The following is a 24907-nucleotide window of genomic DNA, read 5'->3' as shown; positions in this document are numbered from 1 at the left end:
TGAATTGATTCCTTCGATAGTGAGCAGGAATTTTATTCAGAATAGTTTAAAACAATTTTTTGCACATGTCTAGTGTGTGTGAGTATCTGATCTTGTACTTTGGTTAACTTGGAGATATATTGACCTTGCTGGGCCAAAGGGCGCTTATAACTTAAATACATCACTGACTGGGGTTTACAAAACCCCTAGTTTTCGATTCTGTGAGATGCACTATGTATGTGAGTTACCTGTCAGAGGTAAATAAATCACCGTCTGCTTTTAACTATCCTGTTTCATTTATATAGGGTTTTTATTGGGTTAGAGGTAATGCTCAGTCAATTAGTCTAAATCAATTTATTATTGCCACAAATGTTTTAGCTGCTTTTCTTCTACCCATGTTATAATAAGACCAAAACCGAGAGCTTAAAACTAATCACATGACATTACTGAGAACATCTTTCATCTCTTATGCTTGCCTAATTAAATATAAAGTAAATGGTGTGGTCTCTGAGATTTTAAAAGGTTTGAGAAGCCCTCCTTTTAATAATAATCAGAAGTAAAAAGAGAGGTAGGGACAATTTGGTAGACCATTCCTAAAATCCTTCCTTAAAAAATGCTGATGTTGATGGGAAAGTTTTTAAGTGTTGAAGCCTTTATTTTTTTTGTATACTCAAGTCTGTATTTTAAGTTATATAACAAATGATTATGTAATATATTTATGGTGGGTTGTTTTAATATGTAAGAGTCCATTTGGTTCATTTGCAGATTTATCTTATATGTTCACTCCTAATCTGGCATCCAGACAGATGAGTTGACCACTAATTTAGACTTTTTCACAACAGATACATACATATAAATATTTGAATATATTTTTGAATAATGCAAATGCTTTTCCTATTTGGATGACATGTGCGATAAGTTATTTAATAGCACATTTAAATACATTCAACAATTTAGCCCAGAGTTTACAACAAATTGAGTATGTCTGTGCTTCAAAAATAAATTTAAGTTGCATGGCTCTTGCCCTCCTCCAAATTTGCATAATTGTAAACTGTGTAGGTGTGTATAGGAAGGACCATGAGAAGAACACCTCTACAAGAAGAGAGATGGTGATTCATGGAATTCACTTCGACAGAAACTCAGAAACACATAAGTCTAATCTGTGCTTACAGAGGCAATCATTCCAAAAAAACTACTGAATACCTGGTTTCTTCTCAGAGAGGTGCCTTGCTAAGAAAAGTGGCACGCATCGTGAACTGTATCCTGAGCATAAAAAGAATACTGTACAAGAAGAATCCCACTACAATTTTATAAATACTCAAGTCATCTGAGGACCCGTAACACTACCAGAGCAAGAATCACAGACAGTGGCTAGTCTCATCTGACCTTTTTCAAGAAGTCCAGATACAGGATATAGGTGCATCATCAATGTACGTATCCAAAAGCCCATGGAAATCCAAACGAAATGAATCTAGAATCATAAATCTCATATTTTTGCATACCTGTTATTAAAAGGAACATAAAAGAAGACAATTGAAGACCACAAACCACAAGAAGACCACCTTAACCTCAAGCCACAAACTTTCACTGCCAAGACTTTCTAGCTGCCATCATTAAGAAAGACCCTTACTTGTAATAAATATTGTAAAAAGAAAACCAAACTACTTTCTTTTTTAAAGTGCTATTTCTGTTGAGAGCGAGAGAGAGACAAAGGGGAACAAGGCTCACTCCCCCGCTGCTGCTTCTGTTTCTTTGAAGCCAAATGGAACGTTTGTGTCTTATCATCTATAGTATCTGTGTCAGCAACATGCTGGGACTCTCTTATGCCGGTAAGAACGTGGTTTTATATGCATGCATATTTATCTTTCTGATTGTACCCTTTTCTACAGATCAGTAGACAAAAGAGTATTTATGACACTCATGGAAACCAAAATAAAATATGATTGCTCTTTGAAAAATAACAGTTTCCAAAAACAAGCAAACAGTTGAAATTAATAAAATGTTAAAGTATTATATTTTATTATGTAATCACTATGTCAATCCAAATTGTAAGTAGAATACTGTAACATTATAGAAGAACACGTCTAACATAAGATTTGTGTTTATTGCTGCTGCAGTACTATTTGTGGTAAAGAAATTGTCACCCATCTATTAACAATAGGCTATTTATTATGTAATATGATGGGTATTTAAGATATCATATGGCTTCATCTTGTATGTAAATTTGGAGTGTACTTCTCAAACATATAATAGTTTGATAAATATTTCCAAATGCCCCAAGTTGCAAATTTCAAAAAGCTTACATTTTGTAAACTGATTAGATCACTACAACTTTTTAGTTACTAAATTCCCAAATTCAATATTTGTTGATTTCAATAGGAGCTTAATTTAGGTGAACATTTTCTCCAAAATGAATAACGTAAATTTGAATCAAACACATTCCTTGAAGTAATGATTCTCAATTTAGCTTAGCTTTGTATTTTGTCCAGAAACATCAGCCAGTAACGAAGAGCATGCTCACTAAAACTATGTTTAAGAAGGAGTTAGTGCTTGCACTTTATTTTTATACTGCATCTTTTATGTTGTGGTTCTATGTGCTAAAGTATATTGTGAAATGTGAATTGCAGTGTGATCAGAACGTGATTAAGCATCTTAATCGATCCCTAGTTAACAGTGACATCCAACTTTGATTTTGCAGCTCCTTTGGGCAACATTTCAAACTACAGAAGAAAATTTGTTCACTAGAGGATAATTGTAAGAATGATAGTTTATCAAGAGTTAAAGAGCCAAAATTTGGCATCCCTTATCTATAAAATTTGAATGAAATATACACTCAACATACATATCTATTTTGTAAGCACAAAAAATGGTCAAAAAAATATACCACTACTGGCTTATGGGTCAATTTTAACACGTGAAGCTCCTGCATTTCTAAAATAAAAGAGACTTCGAAATAATGGTTGCTGCATTGGGTATCAATCTGCCTTAGTTTAAGGTTGTGATTATATATAGATATTGAAGAAGTATTATATTTTTTTTTTCTGGCTAAACCCTTCCCTCCCAGCATGTATGTGAATATAAATTTTTGTTTCACCCTGCAAAGCAATTCAAGATGAAATTTAGTCTTTAAACCCTCTCTTACACACCCTTTGCTCCAGTTCACCTTGCAGAGCAATACATTATATCTCTCTGTGTTTCTTTAAGGAGCTGTAATTTGATTTTATCCAATATCACACACTCTGCAACAAGCATTGTATGTCAAACGTTGAGGCTGGGAAGTGGCAATGACTATGGAGGTCTCTGACAATACAGAGAGGGTTATTTGCTCAAGTGAGAATTGTCAGGAATTCAAAGTAAATTTCAAATTCTCCAAGTACACTATACATCCAACAGAGATATATCTTTTTTTCAAACCATGAAATTCACTATGATTTTTTGACAGTATTCACATTAAATAACCATATGTGTACTCAACAGGGATGCCTGTATTGTATATAGATGCTTGGTGACATTTTCTGAGAGGTTTTTTTCCTCTTTTTTTGCACCCAGGCACATAAACTGAACTTAAATTTGTGAAGCTGTGTCTGTATGTGTGTATATATATATATTCCACAAAATCCTTGCACTTAGGGCTCTGTGGTATGATTACCGGGTGCTTGCAGTCTGGGGGAGACAATATAGGCAAAATGGAGAGATGACCAGCACTCATGGTTTTCCATGATCCTGATGAAAGTCCCCAAAGAGGACTGAAACGTTGATTCTGTTTAAAATGCTACAATAAAAGTTATTTTTTATGGAAGTCCGAGAGTGCAGCCAACTACTTTAACCATTTGAATACAGGAGCCCTAGTAATGCACCCGGCCATGTAATTTTGAAGCCAGAGTGCAAGGTAACCTTTTTAAATATATATATATATATATATATATATATATACATACAGAAAGATAATAAATATACATCCCAGTAATTGTGTAATGCATTAATTTCAAGTAATTGTTGAATTTCTCTATGGAACTGGAAATTAATTTTATTGCAAAATGTCAACATTTTCAGTGGAGGCCCAAACATTCCTGCAATGTAAAGATAGAACTTTGTTATTGCCAAACATGTTAGTAAATGTGCAAAGATAGTAGAGAACCTCATACTGATAGCGAGTAAAACTTGGAGGTGGCATCCGAGTAACAAACAAAATACATTTTTTAGCTATACAGCATATATTGACATATTTAAAAGATAGAGGAAAGATGTTTGGCTTAATCAAAAGTATTTGCAACATATGGTGGCATTTTATATAATGTGAAATTCACAATCTAATTGGATAAAAGAGAAAAGAAGGAGCCAATGAGAAATCTTCAATAATTAGCATGCATCATGTACCAGAATAAAATACTGTGTTATTGGGGATTTTTTTGCATGACATTCCCCATTACCTAAGAAATGCCTGAAATAACTATTCAGAAATAGTAAATCATAAATCATAAGACAGTATAATAAGAATTTAAACGTGTGTCCTAGAACGAGACTGTAAACTCATATGAGAAAGGCCCTCTTCATCTTGTAATGGTTAAGATTATTTTGTCTGTCAATTCTTTGCTATTATATAAACTACTGTAAAATTGTAAAGTGCTGTGGAATACAATGATACTATATAAATGCTAGTTGTAAAATTGTCTACATATTTGAAATAAAACAATCCAATCTGTATATGTAACAGATGTTTCCATATAACCAAAGTCCAATTCAGAACAAATCTTAAAGACTTAAACAAAATGTATGTTTACACATACACTTATAGTAGTTGTCTAAATTAGCCAAATATGAAAACATTGTCGGGTAGATATCGATATATCGATATCTTAATCATACCAGGGTCTTCTTTGTAGTTAATTCTCATTTATTGCAATTGCAATATAGTTCCAAGCAATATATATAGTTTTCAAAATTCACACACATATGAATATATATGTGTGTGTGCGTTAATAACATTATTATAATTAACTATACATAATTATTAACTATATTGATGTATGTGGCAGGGAGTTTGATTATACAATTTAAATTTAGGTAAGATAAGGCCCATTTTGCTAAAATCACAGGATAGAGAAAGTATATCAGCATACATAAAAGCTTATTTGGGTAATTCAAATCGAATTTCAAATTTAAGGCCAAAGTAGTCAAACTGAAAGCTTAGCTGACTTGGAGAATTTTTCCAGTAGCCTACTTTGGCCTTAACTTTGAAATTCACTTAATTTAAATTTGAATTTGCAATTGTCGTTTAAATACCCATGCTAGACAGTGAGCTCAAAGTTGTAATAAATGACAGGGAGTACCAAATGCATATTTTAGTGCAGCATAAACTCTTTGGAATCACTTCATGCCTCGATTTTTAGCCTTGGGCATAAACATGGACATCACTTAATCTATTTCACTGTACAATGTAAGGCCATGTAATATGTAATTACTAGCAAAATAATGGGAAACGGTGGCATAATCCTTGTTCTATATAATCTATTTCACACTTTTTTTTTTTTTCTTTATTTCATTTTCAAATTTTATTACAAAGACATCACAAGACATAAAAACTGGACAATACATAATTGGGTTGTACAACATATCATTTTTCATCTCTTTCTTTCTGGTTCATGTTACTCTTATTTTATTTCTCTGTTTGAAAATTCAAACATCTGAGTATATGAATTAACCACCCCAAATTAAAACATAAACTTACATTTAAGACCATACAGATCAGGAATTATTTCCTCTATATTATAGTTCGCAATTATCTATTATACTTTATATACTATTTACATTGATTTTAAATTTTGATCAGCCAAGACTCATAAGCGTCTTGTTTTTTTTATAATGTTGACCAATTAGCCAGATCCCTTTCCATACGAAATTGAAATTTCTCTTTCTTTTTTCTTTTTTTTTCCTTTCCCTCCCTTTACCTCTCCCACTTCTCTTATTTCACACTTTTTATTAATATCAGAATGACATATCGTGCTAACCTTGTGGTCCCAGTTTACTCCTCTCTTAAAATGTAATTTTTTATGTTTTTTTCTTTTTTCCATTTTTTATTTAAAATGCACTGTAAAATGAAGAAAAATAACTAACGAATTCTAACTTGTTATATTCAAGTATGTTCCCACATATATTCTTTTTAATTTCCGCTTTATGTCCCAAGTTTATAATTTGCAAGTTAAGAAGTAACTGATCACATTACCAGTAGTACAAACAACGATTTAATACTGTTTGTAAAACTCAACAACTTTTTACTAGTAACATAGGTGGAGATTTACCAAAGTGTTCTGTTCTAAAAAGTGGTGCGATAAATGTAACAGTTTAGGAGCCACCACTGGAATGTGCATGCTGGTTCCACGGGTTTCCATTGTGACTGTCATACTTTAGACCACTTTTTAGAATAAAAAGCATCAATAATTTCCCCCATAGTTTTAATGATGGCACTAGTTCTCCAAGAATATATGCCTGATGTGGATAGCTATTTGGAGTAAGCCCCCATGAATCGGGCCATATTGTATGGATGGTAGGTAGCTGTCTTATGTATTACAAACTGCAAACCACAATGAGAAATAGACAATAATTAATATTTTTGGCTTCAATGTTTTCCATGGTAATGTTGCTTTCATGGTTATTCACTGCAGTGTAAAAGTCACTTTAATATTGTGGTCTAGATTAGCCAAATCTGGAAAAAATAAGCTTTGTTTCGAGTTCAGCTACTTTGGTCTAAAATTTCAAGCCTATATTGGATATACATTTTAGTGAAAACATTAACTTTAGTGAATAGCTTTATTGGGGACAAGACAAAATTAAAGGTTTATAATGACCTGACGATATTCTGTTTTTAGTACTTTAGAGCCTCAAATCCTGCACTTGCATTTCTGAATAGCAGCTCAAATAGATCTTAATTGGTTCTGCTAGTGATACTGCCAAATTTGAAATCATTTTAAACTTAAAACCAGGCTTTAAATTGCTAGGTTAGGGTAAAATAAATAGTGATGATAATAAGTGGGAAACAGAAATACAAACTAAACAAATTCACAAAAGCTAGGACTTAATATGGGTAAATGTTTAAATGAGATTTGCATGCTGTCTGTTTATAAAATTGTTCTTTTGAGTGCCACATGTTTTCATACTCACTGTTTTTTATTTTATTTTTATAAAAGGTAATTGCATGAATGCTAAAGTGTATTGCCTTTAATAATGTCCCATAGAACATGTCTGTTATTTTGTTAGATCAGCAAGATAATAAATCAATGTCTTAAAATTAAACAACTAAAACAACTGTAGGCACAGGTATACATAACAAGCTAGAGTGCATTTCTTACTTTGAAGTTTAGTTCCTGTGCTGGATGTCCAGTTGTATAATCAAACAATACAGACAGTTGCCAGGACAAATATATGCATGCAGTAAGCTGACTGCTACTCACATTCTATGGAGCAAGAATCGGCTCTCTGCATTTATTCATTACACAGTCATCAAGAAGATTTTTTTTTTTTTTTATACAGTGTGGGCCAAAATTCAGAGTAGGGTTTTGAGGAGTTCATAAACTTGTTATCGATGAAACAATTTAAATGATATTTATGAATGAGGTAAGAGCGAAAAGCATTGTAAAATAGTTTGTCCCTTTACCAGGGAATGGCGTTAGGGCATTCATATCATCATAAAAACTACAGTGGACTGTAGTGATTATGAGGCTTGGAGTAACTCTTTGAATTGAAATGCTTTATTTTAAACAATTGAGATTATGATTATCTGTGAAGAGTAATATGCCATATTCACTAATCTTTCGTTTTTTACAGATGAAGAGATAACATTGACCCATTTTCCATCGGACATTTTTATAAATCCAGGTGCAACTGTCACCTTTACATGCAACGTTTCATCCTTGAATTATACGATACGTGATATAAACTGGTATAAGACCATCAATAATGAGTCAACAAAGATAGCAGATTTAAGCAACCCAGAAAATGGAAGAATACGCATTTCTGCAAACTGGAATTTAAGTAAAGCAGAGATATTTATAAAGAATGTGACCATGAATGACAGTGGGGAATATCACTGTGAGCATGTAGATGTAAATGGTGACAAAAAAGTTTCGAAGAGCAGAAGGTCCAAGCTAAATGTTACAGGTTAGTAAGCACACATTATACATTGCAAATGTGGATTTGCTTTTCTGCAGAGCGGATAGTGACTTAACAATGTAAGAGCTAAAGATAACTCAGGATAAAAACTCTGTTGTCCTAAGCAGGTAACAAATTGTACCAATATGCCTCTATTTGTCATTAAGCTGTATGTGTCATTTTTTACGTCAAAATTAATTAGTGTTTTTCGTTGATTTATCAATCAAATATTATTATTTTTTTTTTTTTTTACAATTCTTTATTTTGTCAATGACAGACATATGTGGGTTATGCAGTTATATGGCTTGCGCAGAAGCCTCAAAATCGTACAAGTGGTTTACATAATCAGCCATTTAGATCATACGTATTAAACATCCGTCTGTCATTGTTTTTCAATAATATAGTATGAACAACACTTAGGAACAGTGATAACTTTAGCTTGCAACTTTTGACCAAATAACAATATTACAAAATTAACGTTTTGTTGCAATGGTGTGGGTGTGTTGAACGTATAGGCCGAGTTACCGGTGAGTTCGGCCTATAATTGAGGGAAGGGGTGGTGGAAAACTGTTGGTAGAAAGGAGGGGGGGGGGGGAGGGGGAGGAGGAAAGGGTGGTCTTGGACGTCACTCGTGACTAATTAGTCGTCAGTGTAATTATCCCATGGTTCCCATACCTTTGTGAATGCTTTCATAGTGCCTCTCATTTGGGCCGTTAATTTGTCCATGAGATGACACTCTTTGATTTTGTTGAGCACCGTGGACAATGGGGGGGGGGGTGGGCTGCAACCAAGTTTGGGCCAGTGCCTTTCTAGCAGCTAGAGCTATCTTGTTGAGCAATTGTTGTTCTTGTCTGGGCAAATCGTCAAGGGGTCTGGCTAGGAGGAAGGTCCAGGGGTTTAGGCCTATTGGTCTATTTAAAATCTGCGATACAAGCTTCTGGATGTTTTCCCAGTAAATTTTTATCGTGGGGCAATACCACCACATGTGTGCATAAGTCCCCTTCTCTCCGCAGTTGTGCCAACAGAGATCTGTGGGTGTTTTCTTCATGTGATAGAGTTGGACCGGGGTAATATACCATCTGAGCATCGTCTTATATGCCTGTTCTTGCATCGTTACACAGATGGAGGTTTTGGCATTAGCTTCCCAAATATCTTGCCAGTCTATACCCTCTAGGGTTTCCCCCAAGTCAATTTCCCATTTATCAGTGTATTGCAGGGTCCCCCATTCCCGTGTGGTGGAACAGAGGTGGGAGTACAGCTGGGTGATTAAGCCTCTTTGATATTGTTCCGCTAGGCAGATGCGCTCAAAGAAGGTTGGAATGGTTTTAGCGGCGGTTTTTACCGTCGCTTGGGCCGCGTAGTGTCTGAGTTGTAAATATCTAAAGAAGTCGGCTGGCTTCAAGGTTGTTCTGGATTGTAGATCTGGGAATGCTACTATCGTGTCGCCTGTGTATAGTTGGTGCACCCTCTGGAGTCCTGCGTGTTCCAGGCCTCTAAAGTCCCGGGGTCTCATGCCTGGTGTGAATGCCCTGTTACGGTAAATTGGGGTGAGAGGGGAAGTCGCAGTGGTGAGTTCGTATTTGATGGCATAGGTGTCCCATAATTGGATAGAGTTGGTGATGGCCGGGCACGCCGTTCTCAGGAGCGCTCTGTGCTCCTTTGGTGTCCAGATGTAGAATTGTGGGAGGTCGGATCTCATTAGTGCTGATTCCAGATCTACCCACCGTCTGGTCTCTGGGGGGGTGTGCCATAGGGCTATTTGTGCCATCTGGGCGGCTATGTAGTAAAAGTGAAGGTGGGGTAGTCCCAACCCTCCTCTCGATCTAGGGCGATACAGTATGTTGCGGGCTACTCTGTGCCTCTTATCTTGCCATATGAACCTGTCTATTGCTCGTTGTAAGGGGATGAGGTTATGTTTCGTGATGGGTATGGGTAGTGCCTGGAAAAGAAATAAAATTCGGGGCAGGACATTCATTTTGATTGAATGTATTCTCCCTATCCAGGATATGGGTTTATCCGCCCAGGTCTCCATGTCCGAGATGAGTTTTTCTATCATAGGTGTGTAGTTCAGTCTGTGGAGCGTAGTTATGTCTGCCGGTAATTTGATGCCCAGATATGAAAGGCATGTTGGTGTAATACGTATGTGGTGTTCTGAGGTGATTTTGTTTAAGTCCGGCTGTGTGAGGTTTATTGGGAGTGCACTGGATTTTTCTACGTTCACTTTGTATCCCGAGATCGTCCCGTATGTTCCCAGGAGTGGGAGCAGGGCCTGTAGCGTGGGTATGGGTTCCGTTACGGTCAAAAGGATATCATCAGCGTATCCTGAAACCAGGAATTCTTGGTCGTCAATTTTGACCCCTTTGATTTGTGGGTGTTCCCGTATTGCCTGGAGAAGTGGTTCGAGTGTCAGCACAAAGAGTAGAGGGGATAGGGGGCATCCCTGTCGGGTGCCATTGGTTATGGTAAAGGACGGGCAGGTCGTCCCGGTTATCTTTATTTGCGCTGAGACTGATGTGTACAGTGCACGGATGGCTGTTATATATGTGGGGGGCATGTGAAGGTGTTCTAAGAGGGTGAACATATATGGCCATTTTACACGGTCAAATGCTTTTTCAGCATCAAGGGAGAGTGCCAGGGACGGTGTTTTTGTGGTTGCTAGGAACCCTATTAAGTCGATGTTACGTCTCGTGTTTTCGTATAACTGGCGTCCCGGTATGAATCCTACTTGGTCTGCATGGACTAGGCTTGTCAGGTATGGGTTCAGTCTTCCTGCTAATATCTTGGCGAATAGTTTGCTGTCGTGGTTTATGAGTGAGATAGGTCGGTATGCTTCTGGCTGTGTGTGGTCTTTGCCTGGCTTTGGTAGCAGAATGATGTTTGCCCGTGTCATGTCCCTGTCTGGTGGGGTCCCCTGCATTAGGTCCCGGAATAGGGATTCTAAATGTGGGACGAGAGTTTCTCTAAAGGTTTTGTAGTAGCTGCCCTCAAAACCGTCTGGGCCGGGGGCTTTATTGCTTTTGAGAGCGGAGATGGCCGAATCGATTTCGTCTTTGGTAATTGGTGCTGCCAGTTCCGTTATGGCAGCAGTGAGTAGTTTTGGTAAGTTTAAGTGGGTTAGAAAGTCCGTTATTTTCTGGGACTCCACAGCATGTGTGGTGTCATCTTGTGGGGAGTGGTTGTATAGTGTAGTGTAGAAAGTTGTGAAAATTTGGGCTATGTCGGCCGGGGACGTTTTCAGTGTGCCGTCTGGGGCTCTGATCTTGGTGATATGTGGGTGTTGGGTTCTGGGTCGTAGTGTGCGGGCTAAAAGTGTGTCCATTTTGTTGGACTTGTCGTAGTATGTTCTTCTTGTCCAGGTGAGTGCTCGGGCTGTGTCGTCTATGAGCAGTTGTCTGATCGTAATGCGGGTGTTTTGGAGAAGTTGAAGCGTTTGGGGAGTCGGGTCAGTTTTGTGGCGTTGCTCCGCTGTGCGGAGGGTTTCTAGTAGTTGAGTGAGTTTCTGTGTTTTTTGTTTTTTTTTGTGGGTTGCTATTTTGATAAGGGAGCCTCGGATCACAGCTTTGTGGGCTGCCCATATCGTGGTCATTGGGATGTCTGGTGTTAGGTTTTCTGTAACGTATGTGGTTAATTGTTTCTGTATGTCGTCTACTACCTGGGGGTCCTTGAGTAGGGACGTGTTTAGTCTCCACGTCCATGGGGTGGGGCATTGGAGCCCTGTAAGGTAGATGGCGATGTCTGCGTGGTCCGACCACGCAATGGTACCTATGTCTGTTTTTTGTGTTTTCGTGTAGGCTGCATGGTTGGTCAAGAACATGTCTATGCGCGAGTACGTATCGTGGGGCAGTGAGTAATAGGTGTAGTCTGACAGAGGGGTGTTGTGCCCTCCATGCGTCTATGAGGCCTGTTTTGCGGATAAAGTGGTGTAATTGTTTGTCTTGGGCGCCCATGCCATGGGATCTAAGCAATCCCGGGCGTGAGCTTCTGTCAACTGCCGGAGCGGGTGTTGCGTTGAAATCTCCGCCTAGGAGGAGGATTCCGGTGGGGAGCGCAAGGACCATGTCAGACATCTGGCTCCAGAATTGGGGTGTAGATGTGTTGGGGGCGTATATGTTGATTAAGTGGATGAGTTGTGAATGAATCCGGCCAGTCGCTACAACATATCTGCCGTCGGGGTCCGAGGTCACTTGGGTTATATGAACTGGGCATCGCTTGTGTGTGAGGATCGCTACTCCGTTGTGTTTACGGAAGGTGCGTGCCTCGGCGGCCAAGCGGTATGTGGAGTCGCGGAGGGAGACCTGGGCGGACCGAGACAGGTGTGTCTCTTGTATGAATGCAATGTCGGGATTTAACCTTTTTAGTTCCCTGAAGAGTGTTCTTCGCTTGCGTGGGGCGTTGAGGCCTTTAACGTTAAGCGAGGATATTTTAAGAGACATGATCAGTCAAATATTATTTTTAATAATAATAATATTATTATTTTTAATATTCTTTATCAAGAGCCAACAAATTAGGCAATGCTGTACAATAGGTGGACTAGCAGACAAATATTTGCAACAAGATGAGTTGGACGTACTGGAACAGAAGGGCCCTGCTCAAATGAGATATGAATGCATCTAGATATATTGTTGATCTCATTAACATTCAAACAAATAAATCAGCATTAAACTGTTCTGAGTTTATTCCAGTTTTGTATTGTGCAGCTGAGATTTCTAATTCAAATCAGTCGCTTTAAGTAACTATTAATGCTATAAAAGTGAGTATGATGCGGACAAGGCTATCCCGAGAGACAAACATATAAAATTATTTGAGAGCATACTAAATTGGCCAAATGCTTTTTATCAGCCTTCAAAGTCTATTTTGAAAAAGATCTATAGCCAGTGTATTTTCATTTGGACTCAAACTAAGACAATGAATGTGACACTTCGAGCACCACAAACATTGCTGCTCATTGCAGCAGTTATGGTGCAATTTGTCGTGCTCTGAGGTTTGAGCTATAGCAGGATTTACGTAGCAGACTACTTCAGGCCTTCTTAGCAAATGAGTCACCATTGTCTATTTATGAAGTTAAATCTGTGCAGAAAGGAATATACTGATACATAATGATGCTCTCTAGATATTTGCACGGGTATTGAGAAAGTCAAATAACTTTAGCAGCCAAGGTGGTGTTTATGGTGCTGGTTTTTATGGTTGTGGTCCCCGGCCTTTTCTTAAACTTTGTTAAAGTAATAAGCCCATCACCATAACCACTTTAGAGATCTCTGCAAAGAGCTTTCCTTTCAGGGGGTGTCAAATCCCAGCAGCCATCATAAGCACCAGCTGTGAGAATCAGGCATTGTCTTCCTCATCATGATATGTGCTTTATGGAGTCCCCTGCTGCCATCATTTCATTCAGCATTAAACAGTTTTTAAAGTATTTATGTTGTAATACTAAATGAGATTCCCCAGCAGGCCATCCCCTCTGTGCTGCTTTGGCAAATGAGGAAGTATTAGCCTGAGCAGCAGTTGGCAGCTGTGATTGGTTGGCAGTGTCAGCTGACTGCTTTTAGCCTGTCAGAACTCCCAATGACCGTATGAATGAGTATGACTACAAGGAAGTGTGTAATCTCTCCCTTAGCCACACCCCCAGAAGGGGCTGAACTGTGGGTGGCCAGTAACCCTTATTTAGTAGCACCATAATTCGATTTTAAGAGATGAAATATAATGCCTTCAGTGTCCCCTAGATAGAATCCAAATCAGCTAGTTAAAAAAATTTCATGTTGGTCTGAATTGAGTACTTGTTCTTAGCAAGTAAATTTGGTAGAACTCACTGAAATTAAATTAGTTTTTCCATTTATGGTCTGCCGACACCATCTCAAATTCCTCCATACTCAGCAGTGACTCAGGAACTGGGACCAAACTATGGAAGGTTTTGTTTCTTAAGAACCATTGTATTCAGTTTTGTAATTGGAAATATGGTCTCATCAGATCAGTTAAAACAGAAATGAGCAGAATATATTTTCATCAGAAAAATTGAGACATATTCATAATTATAATACATCAATTATATTTATTATTACTAACTCTGTATTGGTAAACAATTTATTGTACGTCATTTATTGCACATACCGTAATTAGATTTACACATCTAGTTTTCCACTATTATATCAATACTATAGTTTTCAAATAAATTGTATTTTCTTATTAGATGGAATTATACCAGAATCAAGTTTAACAACTCCTTCAAAGAAAAATTCAAACAAAAAAACAAAAAGCAACACAAATATTACCATAATCTTGGTCTCCATCATCCTCACTCTATTGCTGCTGTTTTTTATCTGCATTGCTCTGGTACTATGGAAACAAAAAGGTAAGCATCAGATTGGCCTGGAATAAGTGGATTGAAATAAGACTGAGCTACAATGAAATCTTTATTTGGTTAAATGTCATTTTTGAATGTGATATATACCTAGGTCTATTCTTAACAGCCAATACAGAATGTGGCAAAACCAAAAGTTAAAAGGATGTAATTGTCAGAGTTTCCATGCCAGTCTCCTTCTTTAGAGCATAATTAATATCCCTTTGCGAGTATATGAATGATTTGATATGAATGATATAATATGAATGATATGATATGAATGATAGAGTATATCTTACTCTACCCTCTGAAAGAATATACTATATGTATAAAACTCTCAATCTCAACTGCTGTGGACTACCATAATGCTTTGCATGCCAAGAGGCAGGCTACAAATATTCCCCAGGCTGCTCTCATTGAACTGTTTGTTTGGTAGCTTAATGTGCATTTGCTTATTAAAGAGACACGCCAGGTACCTTAACAACTTTAAACCAATGAAGTTGGTACGATACAAGGAATTTAGGGGTTAAACAATTTACAAATGATTTATCCCAAGAGTCTGCAAAATAGTGCCTGATTGCTCTGCGCCCCTACACTTCCTGTGCTATCAAGCCTATCAATCAGCTGACACTGTTTGCCTATCAGTCAAAATTTGCTAATCCTGGTAAATAATTCTCTGTCAATACAAAAAAACCATAGAAGACACTCAGAAAGCATATAATACAGTATAGACAGCAAATTAGGCAAAGGTACTCAACCACATGGCTAAACTATCTTGTCAAATATACTTTATTATTTCTTATTGTTAAAAGAAAAGTCACCACATAATATATTAACAAAATAGCATTAAATAGAGCAATCTATAGTGAACATACTGCAGTCCCTACAGAGGGGGCTACGAAATCAAAAAACAGTCCATTACTATAATTAGATCCTTTCTACTGTGCATAACATGAAAAATACACAATTGGTAGGCATACGCAGTGATAAAGAATTAAGGAGTTAAGGAGGAGAGCAGATCCAAACAGAACCCCATAACTTTTCACTCAAAATGCCCTTTTCAAGGGAGCATTCTACCAATTGTGTTTTTTTTCCATGTTAAATGGTAACTTTGTAACAATTAATAACATAATAAAGTATATTTTTTTACACTTTGGAGTCCTCTTATGTGTAGATTTGACAAATTGTTTATCTGTCAAACAGATCAAGGGCTAAAGCTATTAAATTTGCGACTTACAATTAATTATGCAATCAGGTGTTAAAGTGCCACCAGGCTGACAATGCAGATTTCCTGCAACACAGTTTGATGTGAGGATGCAGTGCCCAACAATTTATGTTCACCAATGTTCTAGACTGCTTTCAATACCGACTTGTTGATGTTCCACCTTTCTCTACCCAAGTTCCAATTCTTTTTTTTCCTCTTTCCCTAATTGATATATAAGTAAGTTAATATGACTTCTATTTTCCTGCTGCAATTAATCCTTGAACACCTGTACCTAGTGAAAGATAATGATAATAAACTGTCTGCACCTGTCTGCCATGAAGGAACAGAGATCTCTGTCTGTTCCCCAACCTGTATATATTCTATACATCGAGAGGCACAAACTAGTTGCTGGGATTGTGTATTAAATATGGTCTGGACGTGTCAGCAGGGCTGCCATCAGGGCATGACAACCATGACAGGCCCGGTGGCCGTGGGGCGTTAGAACCCTTTCACTTGGAAGGGTCTGAGGGAGCCTGGGCCCCGTACATGCATACAAACCTGGTCAGGGAGATCGTTTGACCTCCGTCCCCAGGTCTTTGCAGAGTTTGCGCAGCAGGAAGGGGGCAGGAAACTCTCAACCTTCACCTCCACGGCTGGCCGAGTCCCAGGCTTTAAGAGCATTGCTGCAGTAACCACGGCAACACTCAATTACATGTAGAGAAGAGCCTTTACACGGCAGAGGTGAAGGCAGAGAGACTCTGCAGCACCACTGGACCACCAGGTCCAGTGGTGCTGCAAAATAAATATAAAAAGAAAAATATGCTCCATTCTCAGCCTCTATCCTACCCAACAAACACTCTCACACACAATGCATCCCTACACACACACACACACTACATCCCTACATACATACACACACACACAATGCATCCCTACACACACACACACACATTGCATCCCTACACACACACACATTGCATCCCTACACACACACACACTGCATCCCTACATACACAAACACACAGTATGCATCCCTTACACACACACAATGTATCCTTTACACACACAGAAATGCATATTTTACACACACACACAGAAACACACAATGCATCCCTACACACACACACACACATTGCATCCCTACACACACACACATTGCATCCCTACACACACACACACTGCATCCCTACATACACAAACACACAGTATGCATCCCTTACACACACACAATGTATCCTTTACACACACAGAAATGCATATTTTACACACACACACAGAAACACACAATGCATCCCATTCACACACACAGAAACACAAACTACTTCCCTTACACACACACACACACACACACACACACGAACAATGCATCTCTTACACTGCATCACTTACACACACAAACACACACTGCTTCCATCACATACAGTCACACTGAAACACAATGCAACCCTTACACACACACACACACACACACTGCATCACTTACACACAATGCATCCCTTAGACAGCTTTTTATCCCTTACACAAACCCACTGCAACCTCTACACATGCACTACATCCCATATACAAACTGTAATTCCTATGCACTACATTCATAAGCACAGATTACATCCTCTACAACACACAACGCATAACCTACACACATACACTCCACTCGATATGAGCGAACTTATCGGTGGGCTCGTGGGTGGGCCTTGTGGGCAGACACTTGGACAGGCCCAAGCCTTGTGCTGTGTGAGGGGTTGCAAAATTGCTGATCGCAGCCCTGCACACACACAATGCATCCTGCGATACACACACATGCACACACACACACACAATACATCCCTACACACGCACAGATAAACAATACCTACACACACACACACACACAAACACACACTGCTTCCGTCACACACACAGAAACATAATGCATCCCTTACGCACAGAAACACACAATACATCCCTTAGACATAAACACACACAGCTTTTTATCCCTTACACAAACACACAGCATCAACTATACACGTGCACTGCATCCACTATATGCAGACATTTTCTCCCTTACACATACACACACTGCATCCCCTATACACACACTACATGCCTTATACACACACACTACATCCCAAACTGGAATCCCTTGCACTAAATTTCATAAGCACACACACATTACATCCTCTACAATAACACATAACACATCATATGCGCCACTCGCTGTGAGCGAACTCATACATCCTCTACAATAAAACACAACGCACCTACACACATACACTCCACTTGCTGTGAGCGAACTCATGGGTGAGCCTTGTAGGTGGACTCATGGTTGGGTCTTGTGGGTAGACACTGGGAAGGGCCCATAGGGCTCAGGCCTTGAGCTTTGTAAGGCCCCAAAAATGTCTGATGGCAGCCCTGCCTGTCAGATGAGAGGTGCCACAAAGGGTAGTTGAGAATGACAGGGCTAAAATCCTGTAGGACCTCCAGATCAATGTGGCAATACCCAATGACAATAACGTGAAGAAAAAGGAACATAATAAAGTGGACAAATACCAAGGGCTGAAAGGACTGATTCCATGTGGGACATCTGAGAACTCTGTCCAGAAGGAAGCAGTTCTAGGAGTAGCTCAAATGCTGTGCAGAACCCTCAGACTTCAATAACCGACCAATAACCTGCCTCACCACAACATGGAAACTCTTGTCAGGCATCATAGCCTCAAATATCCAAGGGCATATGAGTCAATGTATGAGCAATACTAAGAAGGGGATTGTAAAAAACACCATAGGATCAAAACACCAACTACTGGTAGACCAAGCAGTCACAAGGGATTCTAAGACCAGACAGACCAATCTGTGTATTTCCTGGATTGACTACAAGAAAGCCTATGACACAATGCCATACACATGGATACTGGAATGCTTGGCTCTCTACAAGGTCAGCAAGACAATAAGAGCCTTCATCAAGAACTCGATGGGCAAGTGGAAAACAACTCAATAAGCCAATTCCAGGACAATAACTCAAGTTAACATTAAATGTGGCATATACCAAGGTGATGCGCTATCCCCAGTGCTGTTCTGCATAGGCCTCAAACCCCTTAGCCAGATCATCAAGAAGAGTGGATACCGATACAGGTTCAAGAGTGGAGCTACCATCAGTCACCTACTCTAAATTGACGACATCAAGCTGTATGCCCAGAATGAGCGAGACATTGACTCAGTGATCCACCTAACTAGGATATACAGCAAGGACATCGGAATGTCGTTCGGACTAGAGAAGTGCGGGTGGATGATAGAAAAAAGAGGGAAGATGATCAGGACAGAAGGTGTTGAAGTTCCAGAAGGCAAAATAGAAGATGTAGAGAACAGCTACAAGTACCTGGGGGTACCACAAACGCATCTTCCAAGTACCTTCAAAGAGTCCGACAGGTCTTGAAGCCTCAGCTCAATGGCAAGAACAAGATCCAAGCCATCAACACGTACGCCCTACCAGTCATTAGGTACCCAACTGGAATAATAACCTGGTCAAGAGAAGAACTGGTCACCATGGATGTCAAGACCAGAAAACTACTCACTATGAATGGAGGATTCCACCTGAAATCCAGCACCCAGAGACTGTACACCTGCCGGAAGGAAGGAGGTCGGGGCCTCATGAGTGTCAAGTCAACAATCCTGGATGAAACACAGAGCATCCACAAGTACATCATGAATATGGCTCCCAAAGATGAACTGCTAAGGGAATGCCTAAAACTTCCACAGATCGACGATGCAGAAAAAGAGGAGGTTCCTTGGCAAGACAAACCTCAGATAGTGGATATGGCTCACATGACAAAATCCTACCAGTGGTTGGAAAAGGCTGGACTGAAAGATAGCACTAATCCTAGCAGAACAGGAGCAGACACTCAGTAGAAGCTGGAGTCTACCACAACAGTCAAGGCCTCTGAGACAGTCGAGCACCTAGTAGCCAGATGCAAGATGTTAGCAGGAACAGCATACACGGAGAGACACAACCAAGTTGCTGGGATTGTGTACCGAAACATCTGCACAGAATATGGATTGGACCTGCCTAAGTCCAGATGGGAGATACCACAAAGGTTAGCCGAGAATGACAGGGCTAAGATCCTGTGGGACTTCAAGATCCAGACAGGCAAGCAAGTGCTGGCCAACCAATCAGACATCGTGGTGGTAGACAAGGAACGATAGACTGCAGTCGTGGTAGATGTGGCAATACCCAGTGACTATAATATCAGAAAGAAGGAACATGAGAAGGTGGACAAATACCCATGACTGAAAGAAGAACTAGAAAGGATGTGGAAAGTGAGGGCAGTAGTAGTCCCAGTTGTGATAGGAGTACTTGGGGCTGTGACTCCCATATGGGACATCTGAGATCTCTGTCCAGAAGAGTGCAGTTCTAGGAACAGCTGAGATACTGCGCAGAACCCTCAAACTCCCAGGCCTCTGGTAGAGGACCCGAGAATGAGAAATAAACATACTACCCAGGAGGGGTGAGAACATCAATTTTATTATTATATAGAGAGAGAGAGGAAAAATATGCAGTGTCAACCAAATGTTCGTTTCTTTGAGAGTTTAAAAGATCAAAGTTTGCATTACACTCTTGCTGAACACTGGTATCTATAAAAGTCTGCAAACTTATCTTTTCCATTTCAAGAAAACGTCTATCACATTTCATCTCACAAAATTGTTTTGAAAGGCCTTATCAGCTGTATGTATAACAATATTTCCAGGGTCATTCACTAAAGTAAGAGTTCAAGGTGAGCTCAAAGTGAATTTTACATTTAAGGCCAGAGTAACTGAATGGAAGGCAGAGTTTTTTTTTTACCTGATTAACTGATTAACCATGTATGTACAAGGATTTTTTTAGCAAAATCTATAGCATTAAAAGTAAAAAATAGTTGTAAGCACTTATTTATAAGTGCTTATTTTGCATAATTTGTACAGTATTTGAATAATGTATTGCTCGTTTCCTGTAGATGCATACTTGATTTGGTAAGCAGAAGGTTTGTCTGTTGGCAAAAAATAAAATACAATTTAAAGGGACACTATAGTCACCAAAACAACTTTAGCTTAATGAAGACGTTTTTGTGTATAGATCATGGCCCTGAAGTTTTACTGCTCAATTCCCTGCCATTTAAGAGTTGAGTCACTTTTGTTTCTGATTATGCAGCCCCAGCCACACCTTCCCTGGCTGTGACTGACACGGCCTGCATGAAAACAAAATGGTTTCATTTCCAATCAGATGTAACATACTTTAAAAGTTTTTATCCCCTGCTCTGTATATTGATCTTTCTATACATACATGAGACTCCTGCAGGATCTAGCAAGCTATTAACCAGGAGGACTCCTGCAGGAGATAAGAAATTCTAAACTAAACAGAATTTGCAATAGAGGGAGTGTACGCATTAGATGTCTCTTTACAGGAAGTGTTTAGGAAGGCTGTGCAGGTCACATGCAGGGAAGTGTGACTTGGGCTGTATAAACAAAGTGATTTAACTCCTAAATGACAGAGAACTGAGCAGTGAGATTGCAGTGGCATGATCTATACCAAAACTGCTTCATTAAGCTAAAGTTGTTTTGGTGACTATAGTGTCCCTTTACTGGTATACTCTAAGCAGCAGAGGCACGACCGAGTATTCCAGTCATTGTAGTGAAAGGATGCTAAGAATTGAGAACAATTCTATCTTTCTATTAACCTCCAACCCCTTCTGTACCTCTCTGTACCCTATCTTGTAGCGTATACAAGCAGGATTGAAGTAAAAGCTGTGCAAAGTTAAAGTCCCTTATTTCAGTGAAGACCTGATCATGGCCAGTATAATGTGAATGAATAGAGAAGACTGGGCAGGGAAACTTTCATAGCCTTAGCAGTGATCCTATTTAGCGATACTACAGTTAGTGGCAAGGGAATACACTAGTACAGGGACAGGCAACCTTCGGCACTCCAGATGTTGTGGACTACATCCCATACATGCCATAATGCTGGCAAAGCATCAATGGAGGTGTAGTCCAAAACATCTGGAGTGCAGAAGGTTGCCTATGCCTGCACTAGTATTTGGGCCTATACCTGTGCATTGTAATAGTACCCCCTGCTGACTGTTACTCAGGGCAGTCCTCTCTCAGTATGCCATTTAATTATTTTTGGTTTAGAATGTGAGAATCCACATGATCTGCAGTGTATATTAATAAGTCACATGAAACCCATGCAACAGGCATCTTATTGCTGCTTAATATTACCCCATGACCTCTGCTGAGATACAGTTATATGTCTTACATATTAGTTTATTCTAAATTTTTCACTGTATTAATGAGTGCCAATTGTCATTTAGTGATATTTATCTATTGCTGGAAATACTTGTGATTACTGTAATCAGGAAGTAATATTGTTTCCTGTTGTTGTAACAGTCAACTTGTGCTATCTTTTAGGAAACAAGATACCACAACCTCAAGACAAACATCTGGTAAGCATTACATAATCTCCACTACACTATCTTTTTCCTGAGATTTGCCTAAAATATTGTTGCCTTATTCTCAAACAACAAAACAAAGGTGATAATGAATACAAACGTCACGCAGGCTTTTTAACACAAATTGGTAAGGGGATGTGTCCAGCATTGAGAAAATCTCTTAGAAAATCTAGGTAAATTAAACAGTCAAAAAAAGTAATTTAAAACCAATTAATAACCAACACATTTAGGACACTATTTGAGTCAAATGCTAAATATTTTTCCAACAAGACAATTTCAAGTTGAAGAACTAAAAGATTGGATTGCTGATTTTTTTTTTTAAATCACTATTTGTATTTTTAACTAACATGATGAAAATAAAATATGTTTGTAATTCTAGGAGTCACCTGCACAAAGTCCAACAGTGTATACAGTAGACTACGGAGTTCTAGAATTTAGCAACAAACCTTACAGGAAGTCTGCAGAGCTGTGTGTAACAGAGCAAGTTGAGTATGCTTCAATCATGTTTTCTTCTGGGACTCCATCCATGGGAGAAGAACATAGATGAAAAAAAACTCTGCTTGAAATCATAGCTTGGAATATTGTTGAGATTTATCACAGATTCATACTTAAAAAGGACATAAGAATAACAGACATTACATTAAAGGACAGATTCCCAGCTACCTTTATTTAAATTATGTGATTTTATAAATTATTTCAAAATCTTAATCTATATGTACGGGGTAGAATTTTCTGTTTTCCACCTCCTCCTTCATACAGTTAGTGATTCACAGACCAACATACACTGTGTAGAACCAGACAGGGACGATTTATCCTTTAGGTTTATAAACATTGTTTCTTCAGCGTTGGGAGAATTTATAATGACTTGAAATATAAAAGTTAAATATATTTTTTTTGTGTTAGAATATGTGGGCAATGAAAATGTTAAACTATTGTGAATAGGAATCAGTATGGAAAAACAAGACGAATCTAGGATTTATAAAGTAGTATCATTTTCAAATTAAAACAATTTAACATACAATTATCTATTTAAAGGGACTCTATAGTCACCATATAAAAGCAAGAAAGACAGGTCCCCCAGCCTTCCTTCTTGCTTTTATATGAACTTTCATTCATTAAAAATTTTTTTTCGGTGTTTTTATATTAAAAACTTACCTCCGTTCCAGCGCCGAGCTCCCCGCTAGGCTGCGCCCCCTTTTTCGTCAAAATGACGAAATCGCGGGGCCCAATGGGACGGCTTCGCGCTGCACCAATCGCGTTCTTCATAGAGCGGCATTGAATGCCGCCCTATGAAGAACCTGAGCGCTTTACCGCGCATGTGCGCGGAATGCGCGTTCACGAGCTGAGCTGTCTGACTGACAGCTCAGCTCGCTTTCTAAAATTATCAATAAGGGGGGGGACCTACTGTCCCCCCCCCGGCCCCCACCCCTGTGCGGCGGGTGGGGGCCCTAAAATTATCAATGAGGGGGGGGACCTACTGATCTTGTGTATTTATTGTATAATATGGCCCCCAGCAGCACCCCATTTAAGCATGTTTAGGTGAGTGCAACCATCCCCCCATGTTTCCTATATATATATATATATATATATATAATTCAAAAGTGCCTCTGCTCTGTGGCCAGAACCTTTCTTCACATTGTTTAGTGTAACAAAATATCACACAGTGGTTAATGTTGTTTTATGTAATCTTGCTAAATAAAAATTAGCAATACAATATAATTTGATTATATCACTACTGTGATTCTGTTTTGTTTTGAATTAGCTTAAATGCCATTTCACAGCAACAGTTGTCAAAGATCTTATCTCGGCTTTGAAAACCCTCAGTAGACGAACCTTCACCTTTCTATGTAACATTTCATCTAGTTTGATATTCTGCTGATGCACCAACATGTGATGTCTAGAAGATTAAGACATGAGCATGCAAAGTCAAGGTTCCTTTGTGTAAAACTGATTATTTTCAGGCTACTCGTTATTTTCAATACAGTAACAGAAAGCTCTTGAGTAGAATATCATTTTCTATTTTTTGAGGCCAATATAAATCTGGGATGGGTTAAATGATACAATAAAACAGTATTTATTTATTTTTTTATTGCGATTAACCAAAACGTTCTTCTTGGCACTATTAGTGTATAGATTTGTTATATATACGCAATTAGATTTGTATGTTTATCTTGTTTATTTTTGTAAAAAAAAGTCTTATATTTATTAAAGTATTTGGTAAAATATTTATGCAATGTTTTTCTCATCAGACTCTGAGAAAGTTTATATATGTATAGTGTGTTTGTATATACGCTTTTCTTCTCTCTCTCTCGTTGACAGATATGCTATGCCATACATTATTGAAAAGATAGATTTCTTTATGAAGCAAGGCTTACACCAAACCTAAAACTTACATTTAGACTTATTGCTGTAAATGAAACAAATATTTAGCTGAACTGAAATTGAATTACTTATTATTAATATTAAAGGAACACTATAGGGTCAGGAACACAAACATGTATTCCTGACCCTATAGTGCAAAACCCATCATTAAGGTTGCTTGCCCCCCCCCAACCTCCCTTAACAGCATGAACACCTCACCTTATTTCCAGCGCCGTGCTGGTCTGCTGGCACTGACCCCGCCCGTTGGTGACATCATCAGAATGCAAATTTTTAGCCAATCCAAAGCATTGGATTGGCTAAAATCTGCAAGGGGCGGAGCCAAACACCAATTTTGCAAATCAGCACCTCCTCATAGAGAAGCATCTCTATGAGGAAAAGTCAGTGTCCCCATGCAGAGCTGTGCAGCACTGAGCCAGG

At 38.8% G+C, this 24907-nt stretch overlaps 1 protein-coding gene across 1 annotated transcript; it reads left to right on the top strand.

Moving 5' to 3' along the window:
• The first annotated feature begins 1725 nt into the window (after positions 1-1725).
• LOC134585637 (uncharacterized) lies at positions 1726-22952 on the top strand. The gene is made up of 5 exons (XM_063441090.1): positions 1726-1808; positions 7801-8133; positions 14306-14467; positions 22068-22102; positions 22488-22952. Exons 1-5 carry the CDS (start codon positions 1742-1744, stop codon positions 22653-22655), a joined length of 765 nt encoding a protein of 254 aa, XP_063297160.1. The 5' UTR covers positions 1726-1741; the 3' UTR covers positions 22656-22952.
• The last annotated feature ends 1955 nt before the right edge of the window (positions 22953-24907 follow it).

The sequence above is a fragment of the Pelobates fuscus genome, chromosome 2, assembly GCF_036172605.1.
Source record: "Pelobates fuscus isolate aPelFus1 chromosome 2, aPelFus1.pri, whole genome shotgun sequence".
Classification (NCBI taxonomy): Eukaryota; Metazoa; Chordata; class Amphibia; order Anura; family Pelobatidae; genus Pelobates; species Pelobates fuscus.
The sequence above is the reverse complement of the archived record's forward strand: the minus strand, read 5'-3'. Positions and strand labels throughout refer to the sequence as shown.